The 17,782-nt window shown below is 40.2% G+C and overlaps 1 protein-coding gene across 6 annotated transcripts in view; it reads right to left on the bottom strand.

Annotated features, from left to right (window-relative positions):
- The window catches only part of NFATC3 (nuclear factor of activated T cells 3), a 129,824-nt gene extending 112,500 nt beyond the window's left edge, over positions 1 to 17,324 (bottom strand). For 5 of the 6 annotated variants that reach the window (XR_004347023.1, XR_004347024.1, XM_032613967.1 and 2 more), the window contains exon 1: positions 16,885 to 17,324. Coding sequence is in view for 4 of the 6 variants with exons in the window: in XM_032613967.1 (XP_032469858.1) it covers positions 16,885 to 16,987 (103 nt within the window). In the remaining 2 variants the exon portion in view is untranslated. The remainder of the gene's footprint in view (positions 1 to 16,884) is intronic. The other variant, XM_032613966.1, reaches the window with a different exon arrangement.
- Positions 17,325 to 17,782: the final 458 nt, after the last annotated feature.

Genomic DNA, 17,782 nt, shown 5'->3' with positions numbered 1-17,782 from the left:
CATTTTGCAAAGTGAAAGAAACCAGACATAAAGGTAAGAGGGAGTGGGTGAATTTTTAAAATAATGAAACTGTTCTATATGGTATTAGGGTAAGGAATAAATAAGTCTATGCATTTGCCAAAGCCCAAAGGACTATACATCACAAAGAATGAAACTTTAACCTATGCAACTTTAAAAAAATCAACCAGGGGGACTTCCCTTGCAGTCCAGTGGTTAAGACTTCGCCTTCCAATGCAGGGGGTGAGGGTTCGATCCCTGGTCAGGGAGCTAAGATCTCACATGCCTTGCAGCCAAAAAACCAAAGCATAAAACAGAACCAATATTGTAACAAAATTCAAAAAAGACTTTAAAAATGGTCCACATCAAAAAAAATCTTTAAAAATGAAATAAATAGGGCTTCCCTGGTGGCGCAGTGGTTGAGAGTCTGCCTGCCGATGCAGGGGACATGGGTTCGTGCCCCGGTCCGGGAAGATCCCACATGCCGCGGGCCAGCTGGGCCCGTGGGCCATGGCCACTGAGCCTGCGCGTCCGGAGCCTGTGCTCCGCGGCGGGAGAGGCCACAGCGGTGAGAGGCCCACGTACCGCAAAAAAAATAATAATAATAAAAAATAAAATAAATAAAATAAAATAAATAAAAAATCAACGAGGGGTTTGGGGGATTCTAGGATGGAATGCACACCATGTGAAAAGAATGTACTGCTACAAGCATATGATATAATCTCAAACAGTATCCAGGATATCAGAATATATAAAGAACTCTTAAAACTCAACAACAAAAAGACAAACAACTCAATTTAAAAATGGAAGTATTTTTAGGACTTGCATACACATTTCAGCAAAGAAGATGTAAAAATAGCCAGTAAGCACATGAAAAGATGTTCAACATTGTTAGTCGTTAGAGAAATGCAAATCAAAACCACAGTGAGAGACCACAATAGAAAAATAACAAGTATTAGCAAGGATGTGGAGAAACTGGAACTCTTGTACACTGCTGATAGGAATATAAAATGGTACAGCTAGCCTGGAAAACAGTTTGGCAGATTCTAAAATTTATATGGAAAGGCAAAAGGTTTAGAATAGCCAAAACAATCTGGAAAAGAACAAAGTTGGAAAAATGACACTATCTGATTTCAAGAGTTACTATAAAGGTACAGAAATGACAGTGCAGTATCTGTAAAGAACAGACACACAACTCAACATAGAACACAGTCAAAAAATAAACTCACACCATCCAGATTTTTGAAAAAGGTGCAAAGGTAATGCAGTGGAAAAGGATAGCTTTTTCAACAAATGGGGCTGGAAGAACTGGATATCCATATGTAAAAACAATGAACTTGGGTCCATACTTCACACCATACACACAAAAAATTAACTCAAAATAGAACACAGACCTAAATACAATACCCAAAACTATAAAACTCCAAAAGAAAACCTTGGAGAAAATCTCTGTGAACTAAGGTTAAGCAGATTTCTTTTTTTTTTTTTTTGCAGTTTATTTTATTTTTTGAAAGTTTATATACTTCATTTATAGTTATTATAAAATGTTAGCTATACTCCCCATGTTGTACAATATATACTTGCAGCTGTTTTTCTATTTAGTAGTTTGTACCTCTTAATTCTCTACCTCTTTTTGCCCCTCTTCCTTTCCCTCTCCCCACTGGTAACCACTAGTTTGTTCTCTATGAGTCTGCTTCTTTTTTGTTATACAGGTTAGGCAAAGATTTCTCAGCTGTAACCAAAAGCACAATCCATAAAAGAACAAATTGATAAATCAACTTCATCAAAACTAAAAACCTGTGCAAAAGACACTGTTATTGAAAAGACAAGCCATAGATTAAGAGAAACTCTTTGCAAAGCATGTATCTGATAAAGGACTTGTGTCTAAAAAAAGTAAACATTGCTCAACACTCAACAATAAAAAATTTTTTAAAGATGCAAAGACTTCAACAGATGCTTAACTAAAAATGATATACAGATGATAAAAAAAGATGCTTAATAGTGTTAGTCATTAGGGGAATATCAATTAAAACCATAATGAGATATCGCTACACACACATCAGAATGGCTAAAATAAGAAATGCTGATAATACCAAATGCTGCCTAAGATGCGGAGAAACTGGGTAACCTGTGCACTACAGGTGGGAATGTGAAAGTGTGGCAATTCCTTATAAAACTTAACTCACATATTGCAGGTTGGGGGGCAACTGCACTTTTAGTCATCTATACAAGAGAAATGAAAACTTATATCCACACAAAAATCTACACACAAATGTTCACAGTAACTTTATTCATAACAGCCAATAACTGGAAATAACCAAATGTCCTTCAATGGGTACAAGGTTAAACAAATTGTAATACATCTGTATCATGGAATACTACTCAGTAATTAAAAGGAACAAATTTAATATACATAACAACTTGGAAGGATCACCAAGGAATTATACTGAGTGGAAAAGCCAATCTCAAAAGGTTAAATAGTACAATATATGACTCAATTTATATAACATTTTCTTAAAAATAAAATTATAGAGATAGAGAACAGATTAGTGGTTACCAGGAATTAGAGACTGGGGTAGGGAGGTGGGAGGGAAGTAGGGTGGCTATAAAGGGATTAATGAGATGGAACTTTGTGGTAATGAATAGTTCTGCATCTTGATTGAGGCAGTGGATACACGAACCTACACATGTGATAAAATTGCACAGAACTTACATGGGAAAAGAATCTAAAAAGAGTGGATATGTGTATATGTATAACTGATTCACTTTGCTGTACAGCAGAAACTAACACAACATTGTGAATCAATGACACTTCAATAAAAATTAATTTAAAAAAATTTTTTAAATTGTCCAGAACTACACATACACACAGAGAGTACATGTAAAAATGGTGACAAGTGAATGTTTGGTGGATTGTAGCAATGTCATTTTCCTGGTCTTGATATTATACTATAGTTATGCAAGAGTTTATCATTGGGAGAAATTGAGTAAAGGATACCCAGAAACTACCTCTCTGTATTTTTTGCAACATTCTGTAAATCTACAATTATTTCAATATGAAAAACTTTTTTCAATAGGCAAAAGACTTAGACACTTCACCAAAAAAGACATACAGATGGCAAAAAAGCCCATAAAAAGATGTTCAACAGCATTAGTCATTAGGGAAGTATAAAATAAAACCACAAGGAGATACTACTACACACCTATTAGAATGACTAAAATTAAAAAGACTGACCACACCAAAACATAGGTGAAAATGTGGAAATGTACATTTTCATTGCTAGTAAGGAATGTGAAATGATATATCCACTTTGGAAAACAGTTTATCAGTCTCTCAAAAAGTTAAACATACCTACCACATGATCCAACCATAGGTCCAAGGATAAAGGAAAAATGTGCCCACACAAAGACTTATACATGATGTTCACAGCAGCTTTATTTGTAAGCCAAAACAATCCAAGTCCATCAAGAGGTGAATGGATAAACAAAGTGTGGGATATGCATACAATGGAAACCACTCTCCAATAAGAATGAATGACCTGGGACCTCCCTGGTGATCCAGTTGGTAAGACTCCACGCTCCCAATGCAGGGGGCCCAGGGTTCGATCCCTGGTCAGGGAACTAGATCCCACATGTCTCAACTAAAGATTCTGCATGCCGCAACCAAAAAAAAAAAAAAGGATCCTGCATGCCACAACGAAGATCCCGTGTGCCCCAAGTAAGACCCAACGAAAACAAATAAATAAATATTTTTTTTAAAAAAATGAATGACCTATTGATAGGCTCATTAACATGGATGAATCTCAAAATAACAATGTCAAACGAAAGAAATTAGACAAAAAAACTATATACTTCATGATTCCATTTATATCTTTTCTATCGTGATTTCAGTGGTTGTCTGGGAAAAGGGGAAAAGTGTGTGGGTGGGAATGATGACAAAGGACACATGGAAACTTTTGGGGTAATGGATATGTTCACTACCTTTAATGTGATGAAATTTCCATAGATATACATGTGTCAAAACTTGCCAAACTGTACACTTTAAACAAATAGTTTATTATTGAAGGGGATCAGAATATGCTACTCCAAAATATGCAACTTTGGCATAAGGATTATTTTAGCTGAAGTCAATTGAAAAACAGCAAACAGGAAGAACTCTCTGCCCTCTCCCCTTCTGCCCAAAAGCTGGGCATAAGTTTCCCTTTATAAAGGTGTTCCCCTCTCCCATACCAGGAAGAGAACTACTCCTATGTGCATAACAAATCTTACAAAACAACCCTTATTTATCACACATTTCCTAGTCACCTACCCACAACTTACACCCCACCAGAAGTCCAAACCCCCTTTTTACTTTGTCTAGTCTCTTCTCCATACTTTATCACTCTTTGGTAAAACAGCATATAAGCCTCCCAGACTTTTCACAGTACCTGGTATATTTTATTAAAATGAATCATCTTTCCCCCTTCCCACCTCCAAATCTGTTTCTCCTATCACAGTTGACCAAAATTAGAAAAACAGAAATAATCCTAGTCTCCTTCCTCTCCTTAGTCAATTGATACCAGTCCTTTTGATTTCTTTCCCCTAAATCTATCTCAGCGTCACTCCCAACTTGCCATCTCCACTCCTCTGCCCATTATCATTTCTCAGAAACACTGCTCTTGCCTCCATTCCTGCCTTACTCAATCCATTATGCACAGTGTAGCAGAGAGATCTAAGCCACAAATCTGACATTCCTGCCCAGCTTGGAATCCTCTGACAGCTCCCTGTCTTCAATCTAAAATCCAAACTCCTCAATACAGTATAACAGGCTCTCCTTCTCCAGCCACATCTGGATATTATAGCCTGATCTTCAACCTTCCAAAATGAAAGGACCATGCTAACTTGTGTTTTTGGGAGTGGTCATTAATGCACCTGAAATGTATTTCCTACCCTATCTACCTAAGGCAAATCATCCTACTGGATTCAGGTCAATTGTAACCTCTTCTGTGACCTTTCAAAGTTAAACTCTTGTCATTTACACTCTCAGAGAACCTTCTCTGTACCTGTATTACTGCTGTATTTAATATACATCCACTCCAATAAACTGAATCATATTCATACATAATAATACTGACACAGTAAGTTTTTCTTTTAATTAATTAATTAATTTGTTTATCTTTGGCTGCATTGGGTCTTTGTTGCTGCGTGCGGGCTTTCTCTAGTTTCGGTGAGCGGGGGCTACCCTTCATTGCGGTGCGCAGGCTTCTCACTGAAGTGGCTTCTCCTGTTGCAGAGCACGGCTCTAGGCGCACAGGCTTTAGTAGTTGCAGCACATGGGCTCAGTAGTTGTGGCTCGCAGGCTCTAGAGTGCAGGCTCAGTAGTTGTGGTGCACAGGCTTAGCTGCTCCGCAGCATGTGGGATCTTCCTGACCAGGGACAGAACCATATCCCCTGCACTGGCAGGTGGATTCTTAACCACTGTGCCACCAGGCAAGTCCCACTGCTACCATTTAAAAATGTCTAGAGCAGGCAAGAATAAGAAGCATCCCTCAAGCGGCCATTCTGAGCAAAAAGCAGAAAATCTAGTCACAGGAACACGTGTAATTTGTAAACCCTGGCTCAGACATGTTTGAGTCCATGTGCTTCACCATGAGTCTTGGTTTTACCAAATGAAAAACTATTTCTGTACTTAAACTCTTCCTGGGAGGAGAGAGGCAAGAGGAATAGTAGAAAGAGCCCAAGTCAGAAAACCTGGGTTCAAATCCCAACCCTTCTACTTTCTAGATGGTCAAATCTACCGTCATTTCTGCTTCCTCAGGTAAAATGGAAACAGTACCTTCCTCTTCAGGTTATCACGAGACTTAGAAATAATGTATATAAGAATAACTTGCACTTAAATAGGTAGTCAACAATACTGGATTAAATATTTACCTAACAACACACAAAAAAACGAACAGTTACAAACATGATCAAAATTATACACTGTGGGGCTTCCCTGGTGGCACAGTGATTGAGAGTCCGCCTGCCGATGCAGGGGACACGGGTTCGTACCCCGGTCCGGAAAGATCCCACATGCCGCGGAGCGGCTGGGCCCATGAGCCATGGCCGCTGAGCCTGTGCGTCCGGAGCCTGTGCTCCGCAACGGGAGAGGCCACAACAGTGAGAGGCCCGTGTACCGCAAAAAAAAAAAAAAAAATTATAGGCTGTGCAAAAACAACTCTAGGATTTTCAAGCAGAAATTAAGCAATTTACTAGAGAAGAACAAAGACTAGGAGCCAGAGATCCTGGGTCTCTGTTTTGTAAATAACTAGTTAAATGACCCTGGGCAAACCATCCTGAACCTCAATTTCCTCTCTTATAAAATGAAAGAATTAAATTAACCTGAAATTATTCTGCGCTTTTTTTTTTTTTTTTGCGGTACGCAGGCCTCTCACTGTTGTGGCCTCTCCCATTGCGGAGCACAGGCTCCGGATGCACAGGCTCAGCGGCCATGGCTCACGGGCCCAGCCACTCCGCAGCATGTGGGATCTTCCCGGACCGGGGCACGAACCCGTGTCTCCCGCATCGGCAGGCGGACTCTCAACCACTGCGCCACCAGGGAAGCCCTATTCTGTGCTTTTTAAGCAGTGTCACTCAACTAGCAATAGATATGTATTTAGAACCCAGATCTAGTTCAGTACTACCTCAAAATAATGTTTCTAAATTGCCTCACAAAAGAAAAAGACTATGAAATAATATGTGGACGGCAGAGGCAGTTCAAACAAATGGGTAGAAGGAAAGATTTCATGTTAGGACTAAAAAGAGATAAATAAAACTAAAGATGATGAACTTGATACTAACGTACAGAGTAAGGGATATAAAAAAGGTAAAGCACAGGGGACTTCCCTGTTGGTGCAGTGGATAAGAATTTTCCTGCCAATGCAGGGGACATGGGTTCAATCCCTGGTCCGGGAAGACCCCACATGCCGTGAAGGAACTAAGCCTGCGAGCCACAACTACTGAGCCTGCGTGCTGCAACTACTGAAGCCCACACGCCTAGAGCCTATGCTCCGCAACAAGAGAAGCCACCGCAATGAGAAGCCTGTGCACTGCAACAAAGAGTAGCCACCCCCGCTCGCTGCAACTAGAGAAAGCCTGCGTGCAGCAATGAAGACCCAACGCAGGCCAAAAAATAAAAAATAAAAAGGTAAAGCACAATGAGGAAAACGAGTGAAGACACAAGTTACAGACACAAGGGAGCAGGAATCAAAGATGATCTTAGCTGTGACTTTCAAAACTTATTTGGGGGGTTATAAAGTGTGAAGAAAAAACTACACAAATCCAAACAGGAGGTGACCAAGACTTGATTTTCGCCATAGAGCAGAGAAAGGGGAAGACATGACTCATTTTCAGGAAGTGGCATAATTTATCAACCAACTAATCCAATAAAAAGACAGCAATAGGGGCTTCCCTGGTGGTGCAGTGGTTAAGAATCTGCCTGCCAATGCAGGGGACAAGGGTTGGAGCCCTGGTCCGGGAAGATCCCACATGCCACGGAGCAACTAAGCCCGTGCACCACAACTACTGAGCCTGTGCTCTAGACCCTCCAAGCCACAACTACTGAAGCCCGCGCTCCGCAACAAGAGAAGCCACTGCAATGAGAAGCCCATGCACAGCAATGAAGAGCAGCCCCCGCTCGCTGCAACTAGAGAAAGCCCGCATGCAGCAACGAAGACCCAATGCAGGCATTAATTAATTAATTAATTAATTAAAAGACAGCAATAAGCTAATTCAATAAAAAATAATTTTTTAACTGAAGTATAGTTGATTTACAATGTTGTGCCAACCTTATAGCAAAGTGACTCAGTTTTACATACGTATACACATTCTTTTTATAACATTCTTTTCCATTATGGTTTATCCCAGGAGACTGGATATAGCTCCCTGTGCTATACAGTAGGACCTTGTTGTTTATCCAGTCTAAATGTAACAGTTCGCATCTATCAAGCCCAAATTCCCAGTCCATCCCTCTCCCTCCCTGCCTCGGCAACCACAATAAAAAATAATTTTAAAAAAATGTATTAGGGCTTCCCTGGTGGCGCAGTGGTTGAGAGTCTGCCTGCCAATGCAGGGGACACGGGTTCGAGCCCGGTCTGGGAAGATCCCACATGCCGCGGAGCAACTGGGCCCGTGAGCCACAGCTACTGAGCCTGCGCGTCTGGAGCCTGTGCTCCGCAACAAGAGAGGCCGCAATAGTGAGAGGCCCGCGCACCGCGATGAAGAGTGGCCCCCGCTTGCCACAACTGGAGAAAGCCCTCACACAGAAACGAAGACCCAACACAGCCATAAATAAATAAATAAATATTTAAAAAAAAAAAAAAAAAAAAAAAGTACAGTATTTAAGATGAAATATTTATAAAAAAAAAAAAAAAATGTATTAAAGAACTACAGACATGGGAAATATGGCTTGAGTAACAAGAACTTGTCAATGACCTAATAGTTTTAATATAATCAGAACTATGAAACCATCTCCTAGAGCTCTGGTTTTCAAACTGAAGGTAGTGATCTATTAGTAAGACATGACCAACAATGTTTTAAAATAATGAAAAAGAAAATGTGAGGGTAATGCCAGAGTAAAGGTAAATGCTACTTTACTGAAACTTCTATCTCAGTTTTCTGTGTATAAACATGTATGTGTGTGCTGGCTCAAAACATAAAATGTATTTCTTACTCTGCATCATGGTCTAAAGATTTCAAAACTCTGCATTACAGAAATTTTCAAACATAAAGAGGAACTTCCCTGGTGGCGCAGGGGATAAGACTCCACGCTCCCAATGCAGAGGGACTGGGTTTGATCCCTGGTCAGGGAACCAGATCCCACATGCATGCCTCAACTAAGAGTTTGCATTTTACAACTAAGGAGCCCTCGAGCCGCAACTAAGAAGCCCACCTGCCACAACTAAGACCTGGTGCAAACAAATAAATAAATGAATAAATATTTTAAAAAGAAAACAAAATAGAGAGTATAGTATAATGAGTTCCCATACATTTATCATCTACCTTCAATAATTTCTGAATGCCATTCTTTATTGAACAACCTTTACTAAAAGGAAGTAAAAACTCTAAGGAAGTGTTGATGGCAGACGAAATATCAAGTTTCCTTAAAATGCTTATACAGCAATAAAAAAATTAAAAAGTAACATTTAGATAAAACTTTCTATATTTTCCCCAAAGACTTTCCTTATATAAAGGACAAGGTTAAAACTTGTATTCCTTTAGTATTCAATATGATTCACAAAATGTAAGATATAAATTTCAGATCTTCTTTGCTCTGAAATGTTTACAAATCAAAAGGATTTATATATGTGATATTTTTGTGACTTAATCTCTACTAATTATACAGTAAGATTAAAAATCTAATCTTAAAATTAAGATCGAGTTCTCTAGTTTCATTTCATCATAAATTTAAAAGTTTAAGAGATTGACAATACTTAATAAACATTAGGGGACTTCCCTGGTGGCGCAGTGGTTGAGAATCCTCCTGCCAACGTGGGGGACACGGGTTCGAGCCCTGGTCCGGGAGGATCCCACATGCCGCGGAGCAACTAAGCCCGTGTGCCACAACTACTGAAGCCTGCGCGCCTAGAGCCTGCGCTCCACAACAAGAGAAGCCACCGCAGTGAGAAGCCCGCGCACCACAACGAAGAGTAGCCCCCGCTCTCTGCAACTAGAGAAAAGCCCGCACGCAGCAATGAAGACCCAACAGAGCCAAAAATAAATAAATAAATAAATTTTAAATAAATAAATAAATAAATAAAACTCACAAACTGTCCATTAAAGTGTTCTGGCCAATGATGGAAAAAAATGTTTTTCAAAATATTTTTACATGTGATATAAGTCAACATTATTGAAAAAAGTTATAATTTCAAAGCTCATATAATCCTACCTATTTTCTAATTAAACAGCAAAGCTGATGAAAATTTAATACAAAATTAAGAAATATAAAAATTTTAAGACACTGAAAACATATTTTAAAATATTAAAAATCTCACCTGCTTCTGAAACATAAGACATATGGAAACTGTACATTTTGTAGGAAAATGAAGCCTTCAAGTTACTTCTCCAGTGTACCTGAGACTTTCAGGCTTTCATAAAGATGTACTTCCCTTACACACAGGAATACCAATATGTTAACCAGAAATGTCCCAACGATTAAATGTCAGCTATCAATTCACAGACAATTCATACAACATTCTGCTTAAATATTACAGGTCTAATTTTTCCTTTCTTCTCAAGTTTACCGAATTCAGGCAAACAGGTGAGAGTCATGCAATATAATTATATAAACATTACCAGAAATGCTGAAATATATGCAGACTCATGCTATGTTTGAGCTAAAATTATGGCTGTTAAAAAAGCTTGCTACTGCTTGTGACTCTCCTAAGCCTCACCGAACAAACTCACTCCTCTTAAATTCCACTGTTACTTGAACCTCATATGGCATGCCTGGGCAAATTTGATGACTTGGATTTTGTTTTAGAAGCCAGGCTTACTGCCAAGTCTGCTGTGTCTACTCCCCTGACCCACCAGGACAGCTTTAGACAACACCTCCCTTATTTATGTTACTGCTGTGAGCAGTCAAACTACTGCTTACTATCAAATGAGGCTCAACCTACTCAGGTTTCCTAACTCTCAGGAGTAATGCAATTGACTTCAATATATTCTGGCTTTCTCAACCCCACCTCTTACTTAAAATAAAACATCACCATATTGAATCACCAACTACTCAATTCTAAGAAGGAAAGTAAAGGGCGTTAAACTTCACAATCAATAACACAACTAATTATCTTCTCTTAAAATATTCCATTTTATATATTAGTATTTTATTTATTACTTTTTCTGAAGAACAACAAACTCCACAATTTCTAACCAAAAATGTCCTCATGATCACACTTCATTGAAAAAATAAATACAGAGCAAGACACAAAAGCAGAGTTTGGGATATACTTCAATAAAAATACGGTAATTTTAGGTGAGGTTTACTGGTTGCCACAGAAAGGCAAGTCATAATAAGAAGTTGATTCTACAATTTACCTTAAGTTAATATCTCAAATGCCATTAAATACTTAAGATTCAGGCCTTACTAGACCCCCACAATTTCTTAGCAATGTACATAATGCCAACTTTTAATTTTCATATCATCTAATAAAACTACAGTATTACCTCTGCTAATAGTTTAGAATATATGCCAAAATATCCCTTCTGTATTGGCAAATGGGAAAATCTAAGAAAGCACAGGTATAGCAATGTTCTTATAATGATAAAGTTTTAACAAAACAGTATGACATTGAAATTTTTTCCTCAATTTTTCCCCATACTCACTAAAACACATTTATTCACTAATCTCCATCACAAAATTCTGCTAATACCCTTAGGAGCATCCTCTACCCCTATCAGGAAAAGTGTCAAGGAAACAGAATATTATATTATTTTTCCAAGTGAAATGGTAAAATGTTTATCACTGACTCAATCACTTATATATTCTCACTGCATTCGAGTCTTAAAAAAAAGCTGACCTATGGTATGAAAGTAAGGTTCAGCAGTAATCAAATCTTCCTTTAAGTATCTAATGTGCCGTGCAAACACACCATTAATTTCTACAGGAAACCATACAAGCAACTTCTCTTTTTTCATACTGATTTAAATATCCAATTATACTTAGTATGGTTAGCAAATTAACCATCCTTCACACCATACTTAGTAACAACTTAATTCAAGAAAGTAGAAAAACGTAATTAAAAGCAAGTGACCTTCAGTACTTATGTTTAGTAAGATATGAGAAAGAAGGTAACATTGAAAATAGAATTAAGAGGAAAAAATAAAAATATCTAAGACAAATATTCCAACTCATCTAAGAAAGGTTTAAAAGACAGGATCTCTCATCTGCCCCTACTCTCTAAATGTTTTAGTTTAGTATAGGAAAAAGGTCTAGGAAATAGGAGGAAATAAAAAAATAATCTATCGTCAGTTTTTGTGTGCTTTTAAAAAAATGTTAACCACCATCACTTAATGAGTACCACTGGGCCAAGGACTGTGCTAAGAGCTTTAAATATATTAGCTCATTTAAAACAAGATAAAACAAAACCACTGAGTATAAATTATCAATAAAAACCAAAAAATGAGAAAATGAAATTATCTAAAAGACAGTAAATTATAAAGAACAGAATCAGATGTCCAAGCACTAAACAAAGTAGAACACTACAGATTAAAGATTAGGACAATGATCTAGAAAAAGTTCCTCAACTTCATTTTTTTTTTTTTTAACTTCATTTTTTTAATTTTTTTTTAAAATTGTTTTTCCTCAACTTTATGTGAAAAAGGTGTATACTAAACTGGTATCTGATAAAACTACACTTATCATAAAGTAACTTTCTTACAAAAATACATATTGTATCTAAGATATTTCTCCCCTTTCAAAAAGCAGCAGGAGATAAGACATAGCACACCCTCCTCCCAGTGACTCTCATTCAGGACAAAAAAGTCAATGTTTAGTAATGAACAAACTCTGAGAATGAAACTTTGAATTTGAAACACAAAGATTATTACAACATCAAACTAAATTAGAGATATACAATCAATACACTAGAGCACCAGCAACTGCCCTTTATAATGGCAAAATATAATGGCAAATAATATTAATGAAATACATTAAACACTTACCAATTTTATATTCTCTATTTCCTATTGAGGTAGCTCTTCATTTTGAAACTAGGTATTAAGTAAAAGAAATGTAAACATAGTATTTTGATTCATTATTAACTGGAAAAAAATCAGTTAACACTGTCCTATTTTAAAAAAAGCTAAAGACTAGGATCTTAAACTTTCTTTAATGGAAAAATCTCAAAACACCTTGGTAAGCAATAAACTTAAAAAGTCAGTTACTGGCGATGTATGTTTATGTATAGCTCATTCACTTTGTTATACAGCAGAAACTAACACACCACTGTAAAGCAATTATACTGCAATAAAGATGTTAAAAAAAAGTCACAACAGGGCTTCCTCCCTGGTGGCCGCGGAGTGGCTGGGCCCGTGAGCCATGGCGGCTGAGCCTGCGCGTCCGGAGCCTGTGCTCTGCAACGGGAGAGGCCACAACAGCGAGAGACCCGCGTACCACAAAAAAAAAAAAAAAAAAAGTCACAACAAATTGAACTTATCAAGTGTCAAATCATCTAATTTGTACTTTAACAAGCTTGCTTAGGATATTCACTAAATTCAGCCCCTTGGCTTGTTCTCAGTCTCCACCATCACCCCCCACCTCCAAATATTTTTCAAAAATCTTCTGTATGGAAATTTAGATGTGATACAAGTACTCTTAAGCCTTGAGAGAGAAGGAAAACCTGCAGCCCAAAATTACCAAGATCTGCTGTCTTACGGAATTGACCAATAAAAGTCAAAGAACTGAAACAAGTCTCATAAACTTCCCCTACCACCAAAATACAACAAAAAAACCGTTAAGGACTGACTCAAAACTTAAGTGGTACTTTTTCATTAACTGAACAAATACTGGATGCCTACTATGTTAAACGCACTGTGCTAGGCATCTATGAACAAGATACAGACATTATCAATGCCCTCACGGAATGTTCTGCTTCAGTGAGGAAGAGAATTCAGAAACAAGTAAACTCACTGATATGACCCAATACTGATCTGAATCCTAGTAAGCAATTTTACTCTCATGGCCCGCTTTACTTCATCTTACCATCCTAAATGTAGGTCAGTTAATCCACTTAGTTCCTTCAAACTACACACTCATAATTATGCATAGTAAAATGAAATCAGGGACTTCCCTGGTGGTGCAGTGGCTGAGAATCCGCCTGCCAATGCAGGGGACACAGGTTTGATCCCTGGTCCCAGAAGATCCCACAAGCGGCGGAGCAACTAAGCCAGTGCGCCACAACTACTGAGCCTGCGCTCTAGAGCCCACGAGCCACAACTACTGAGCCCAAGTGGCCACAACTACCGAAGCCCGTGCGCCTACAGCCCGTGCTCCACAACAACAGAAGCTACCGCAATGAGAAGCCTGCCAAAAATAAATAAATAAAATTTTTAAAAAAGAAATGGATTTATTTAAAAAATGAAATTAATTTTGTGGACAAATAACTTTGAAACCTTAGTTTTGAATAGCACATCCTTTTCAATAGAATTTAAAAATTAGCTGCTAGGTGTTCATAGCAGCACTATTTACAATAGCCTAAAGGTAGAAACAGCTCATGTCCTGTCCATCCATGGATGAATAAACAAGTTGGAGTATATATACAATAGAACGTGATTCCGTCATTAAAAAAGAATGACGGGGCTTCCCTGGTGGCGCAGTGGTTGAGAGTCCGCCTGCCGATGCAGGGGACACGGGTTCGTACCCCGGTCCGGGAAGATCCCACATGCCGCGGAGCGGCTGGGCCCGTGAGCCATGGCTGCTGAGTCTGCGCGTCCGCAGCCTGTGCTCCACAACGGGAGAGGCCACAACGATGAGATGCCCGCGTACCGGGAAAAAAAAAAAAAAAAAAGAATGACGTACTGCGATGCTCTGCAGCATGGATGAACCACAAAAACACTATGCTAAGTGAAAGAAGCCAGACACAAAAGGTCACATATGTATGATTCCATTTATATGAAATATCCAGAATAGGTAAATCCATAGAGACAGATCCCAGATTAGAGATTCGGCTGCCAGGGACCTGAAGGGGAAAAGGGAGAATGAGGAGCAACTGCTTAGTGGGTTTGGGATTTCCTTTTGGGGTGATGAAAATGTGTTGAAATTAGATGTGGTGACTGCACAACACTGGGAATGCACTAAATGCCACTGAATCATTCAATTAAAAATGGTTTATGTCATGTGTATTTCAACCTAATTTTTTTTAATTTACCAAAAATAGCTACTAGAGGAGATATGAGGATATATGTATATGTATAGCTGATTCACTTTGTTATACAGCAGAAACTAACACACCACTGTAAAGCAATTACACTCCAATAAAAATGTTAAAAAAAAATAGACTACTTTAAAGTGGACTTTTTGTCACAAATAAAACTGCTCAAGTTTAACTTTGGGAAAATCAGTTGTAAATCAAGTTTCAAACCTTAACTCCTCTAGACCCATTTAATATCAAAATGTTTTTTTAGGGGTTTTATGGCAAAAGTCATTCCTTAAATAGCTGTATGCATAGCATTTAAATGTTATTTAATGTTTTGGATGTACATACAACTCCTACTTGATAATCCTTTATTACTCATATGTTTGGTTAACATCTTTATTGATCATATATTTGGTATTTAATGTGCTCTAATCAAGTTTGTGCCCAATAAAGGTTTGCTGACATCATCAACTGTTTATCTTCTTTATAATGAAAATACTCATTCAAACAAGATTTTATTTTGTTAAATCCCCATAATTTAAGTACAATTCAATGCAACCTTCTCCACCAACGCCACTCTCCCCCCGTTTCTACCTCTATTATAAGCTGCACCACCATTCAGTCAGCCTAGTAGCACAGTTATTTGGGTTATGTGCCCCCCATTCCATTTCCCAAGCTCCTTGAGGGGCCTCAGTTCTTTCTGCATCCATCATAACACCACCTAACACTACCTTGAGCATAATAGGTGCTCAAATGATGTCAGTGGAATTGAAAAAAACGCAGCCAACAAATAACTACTGTAAATTATTTACTATGTTGAGAAAGACATCTAACATATAAAGACTAACAGGGCTGATAATACAATACAAATACTTCCCAGAGAATCCTTATGCCATACGTTCAGATATTTTTCAGTGCAACCCTACAGAACAGTCTATTGAACATCAATATGAACATAAAGTAATTCACCTAACACCGGAAAAAATAAAAGGGGATTAGTCTTATCCATCTCCCTTTTGAAGTTCACCTGCATAAGTAATAAGGAAACTGAACTTAATGAACCACAGTATTCCAAACCAGGTCACAGGAGAGTCCCCAACCATCCTGTTCCTATTTCCTGATTGGTCTGACCTCCAAACATTATGGTGCCCAGCTTTTCACGCTCTCTTTAAAACCCAACTCATGATCTCCTTTAAAACATCTTCCGAGGTGAGTTTTTTCTTAAAAACTGACTTCCAGAACTTTCTAGGAAAATTACAAACACGGCACCCCACTTTTAAATATCTTCCGAAACACTTAGCTCAAAAAGAAAGAAACCCAGTTTTCGGAAAAGTCCCGTTATAGTTACACTTCGAATTAAATGTGGGCCATTAACTTGCACAAGTGCAAGTTAACACTACAGCGTAACTCTCCTAGCAGAGTAGGTTTAAACAGACATGTGCACGAATTTTAGAGAGCTCCTGCACTTCCAGAATGCGCATCTTTCAAATGAAGACTGCTTTTAAAACCTAGAATAGATGAAAAACCAAACCTGCTTACACTTCACAGGGACATTTCCTCCGCACCACGCTGGCAAAGCAGCAACAACCAGACGCCACCTGGGCAGCGACCCCGACCCTCGGCCTCCAAACCTCGGGCGTCCACTGGCCGCAGGCGTCCCGGAGTCCAGTTCCCCACTAGTTTGCTTCCAGCCTAGCCCGCGGCCACTTCCACGTCGCTGCGACCCACACGCCTCCTCAGCGGTTTAAATACGCTCTTCACTCACCCCCCGCCCCACACACACATACACACGTTACCACTCACACACACACGATGTTACCAGACATCACCACACACACACACACACACACACACACACGATGTTACCAGACACTCACCCCCCCCCCCCACACACACACACACACACACACACGATGTTACCAGACCCGGGACAACCAAGGGACCAGGCAGGGAGGGGGCGAGCTCTTGCGAGCGAGAAGAGCTGACGCTCCTCGTTCCCGCCCCGCCCGGCACCCACCTGCAGGCCGCGAGACCGGGGGCGGCGGTGGCGGCGCCCCGTCCTCGCCAAAGACGAGTTTAAAGTCGAGCTCGTCGTGGGCGCCACAGTTTGCAGTAGTCATCGGCGTGGCCCAGGGTGCTGCGGCTCCTCCTCAGGCGGCGGCGGCGGCGGCGGCTCCTCAGCGCCGCTTCATGCCGGGCCGCGCCGGCCAGGAGGTTGCAGCTCCGCAGCAAACTTTCCGGGCGGGGACCGCGACGTCGAGCGTTCCGTTCCGAACTCTAAAACTGGCCGCGCGCCGAACCGCACCAGGAGCCGCCACCACTGCCAGTCGTCGATGCCCAAGCTGCCACGGTCGCCTTAGACGATATTCTCCGCCCCCCTACAGCGGCCGCTACCTGCGCGCTCCCGCGCCGTGCCGCGAGGCCGGTCCCGCCCCCTACCGCGCGCCCATCTGACCCGGCCGCCCATAGGCCACTGGCGCCGCGGACGAGCCCGATGGCCCCGCCCCCTCACCGGCCTACCGCGTGACTCCCTCTCCAGGATAAGGAAGTCACGTGAATATGGAAAGCCAGCTAGCCTTACTACCTCTTGGGAGTCGTAGTTTGCATCAACTCCTTCTAAGCCAGGACCCGGTACCAGGGTGTGAGGTCGATAGCCCTCTAATTATATTGAGGGGCCCACCACCGGCCAGAGATCGCTTGCCTTATTAGACAGACCCCACGTTGGGGAAGGGGCGCCAAGAGCCTTGGGGTTAAGGGTGCGGTGACACGCAGCTGCAGTGTTATTCCTGCCTGGCTGGGTTTGGGGAAAGTAAAAGCGCCCCGGAGGGTTACGTGGACATCACTCACTCCCTCACTCCTTTACCCCAGCCTTAATGGCGGAGTCTCGAGAAGGCTGGGACTGGGTCGGGCTTCCA

This window comes from Phocoena sinus, chromosome 19 (assembly GCF_008692025.1).
Source record: "Phocoena sinus isolate mPhoSin1 chromosome 19, mPhoSin1.pri, whole genome shotgun sequence".
Classification (NCBI taxonomy): domain Eukaryota; kingdom Metazoa; phylum Chordata; class Mammalia; order Artiodactyla; family Phocoenidae; genus Phocoena; species Phocoena sinus.
This window is presented reverse-complemented; position numbering and strand designations above follow the sequence as displayed.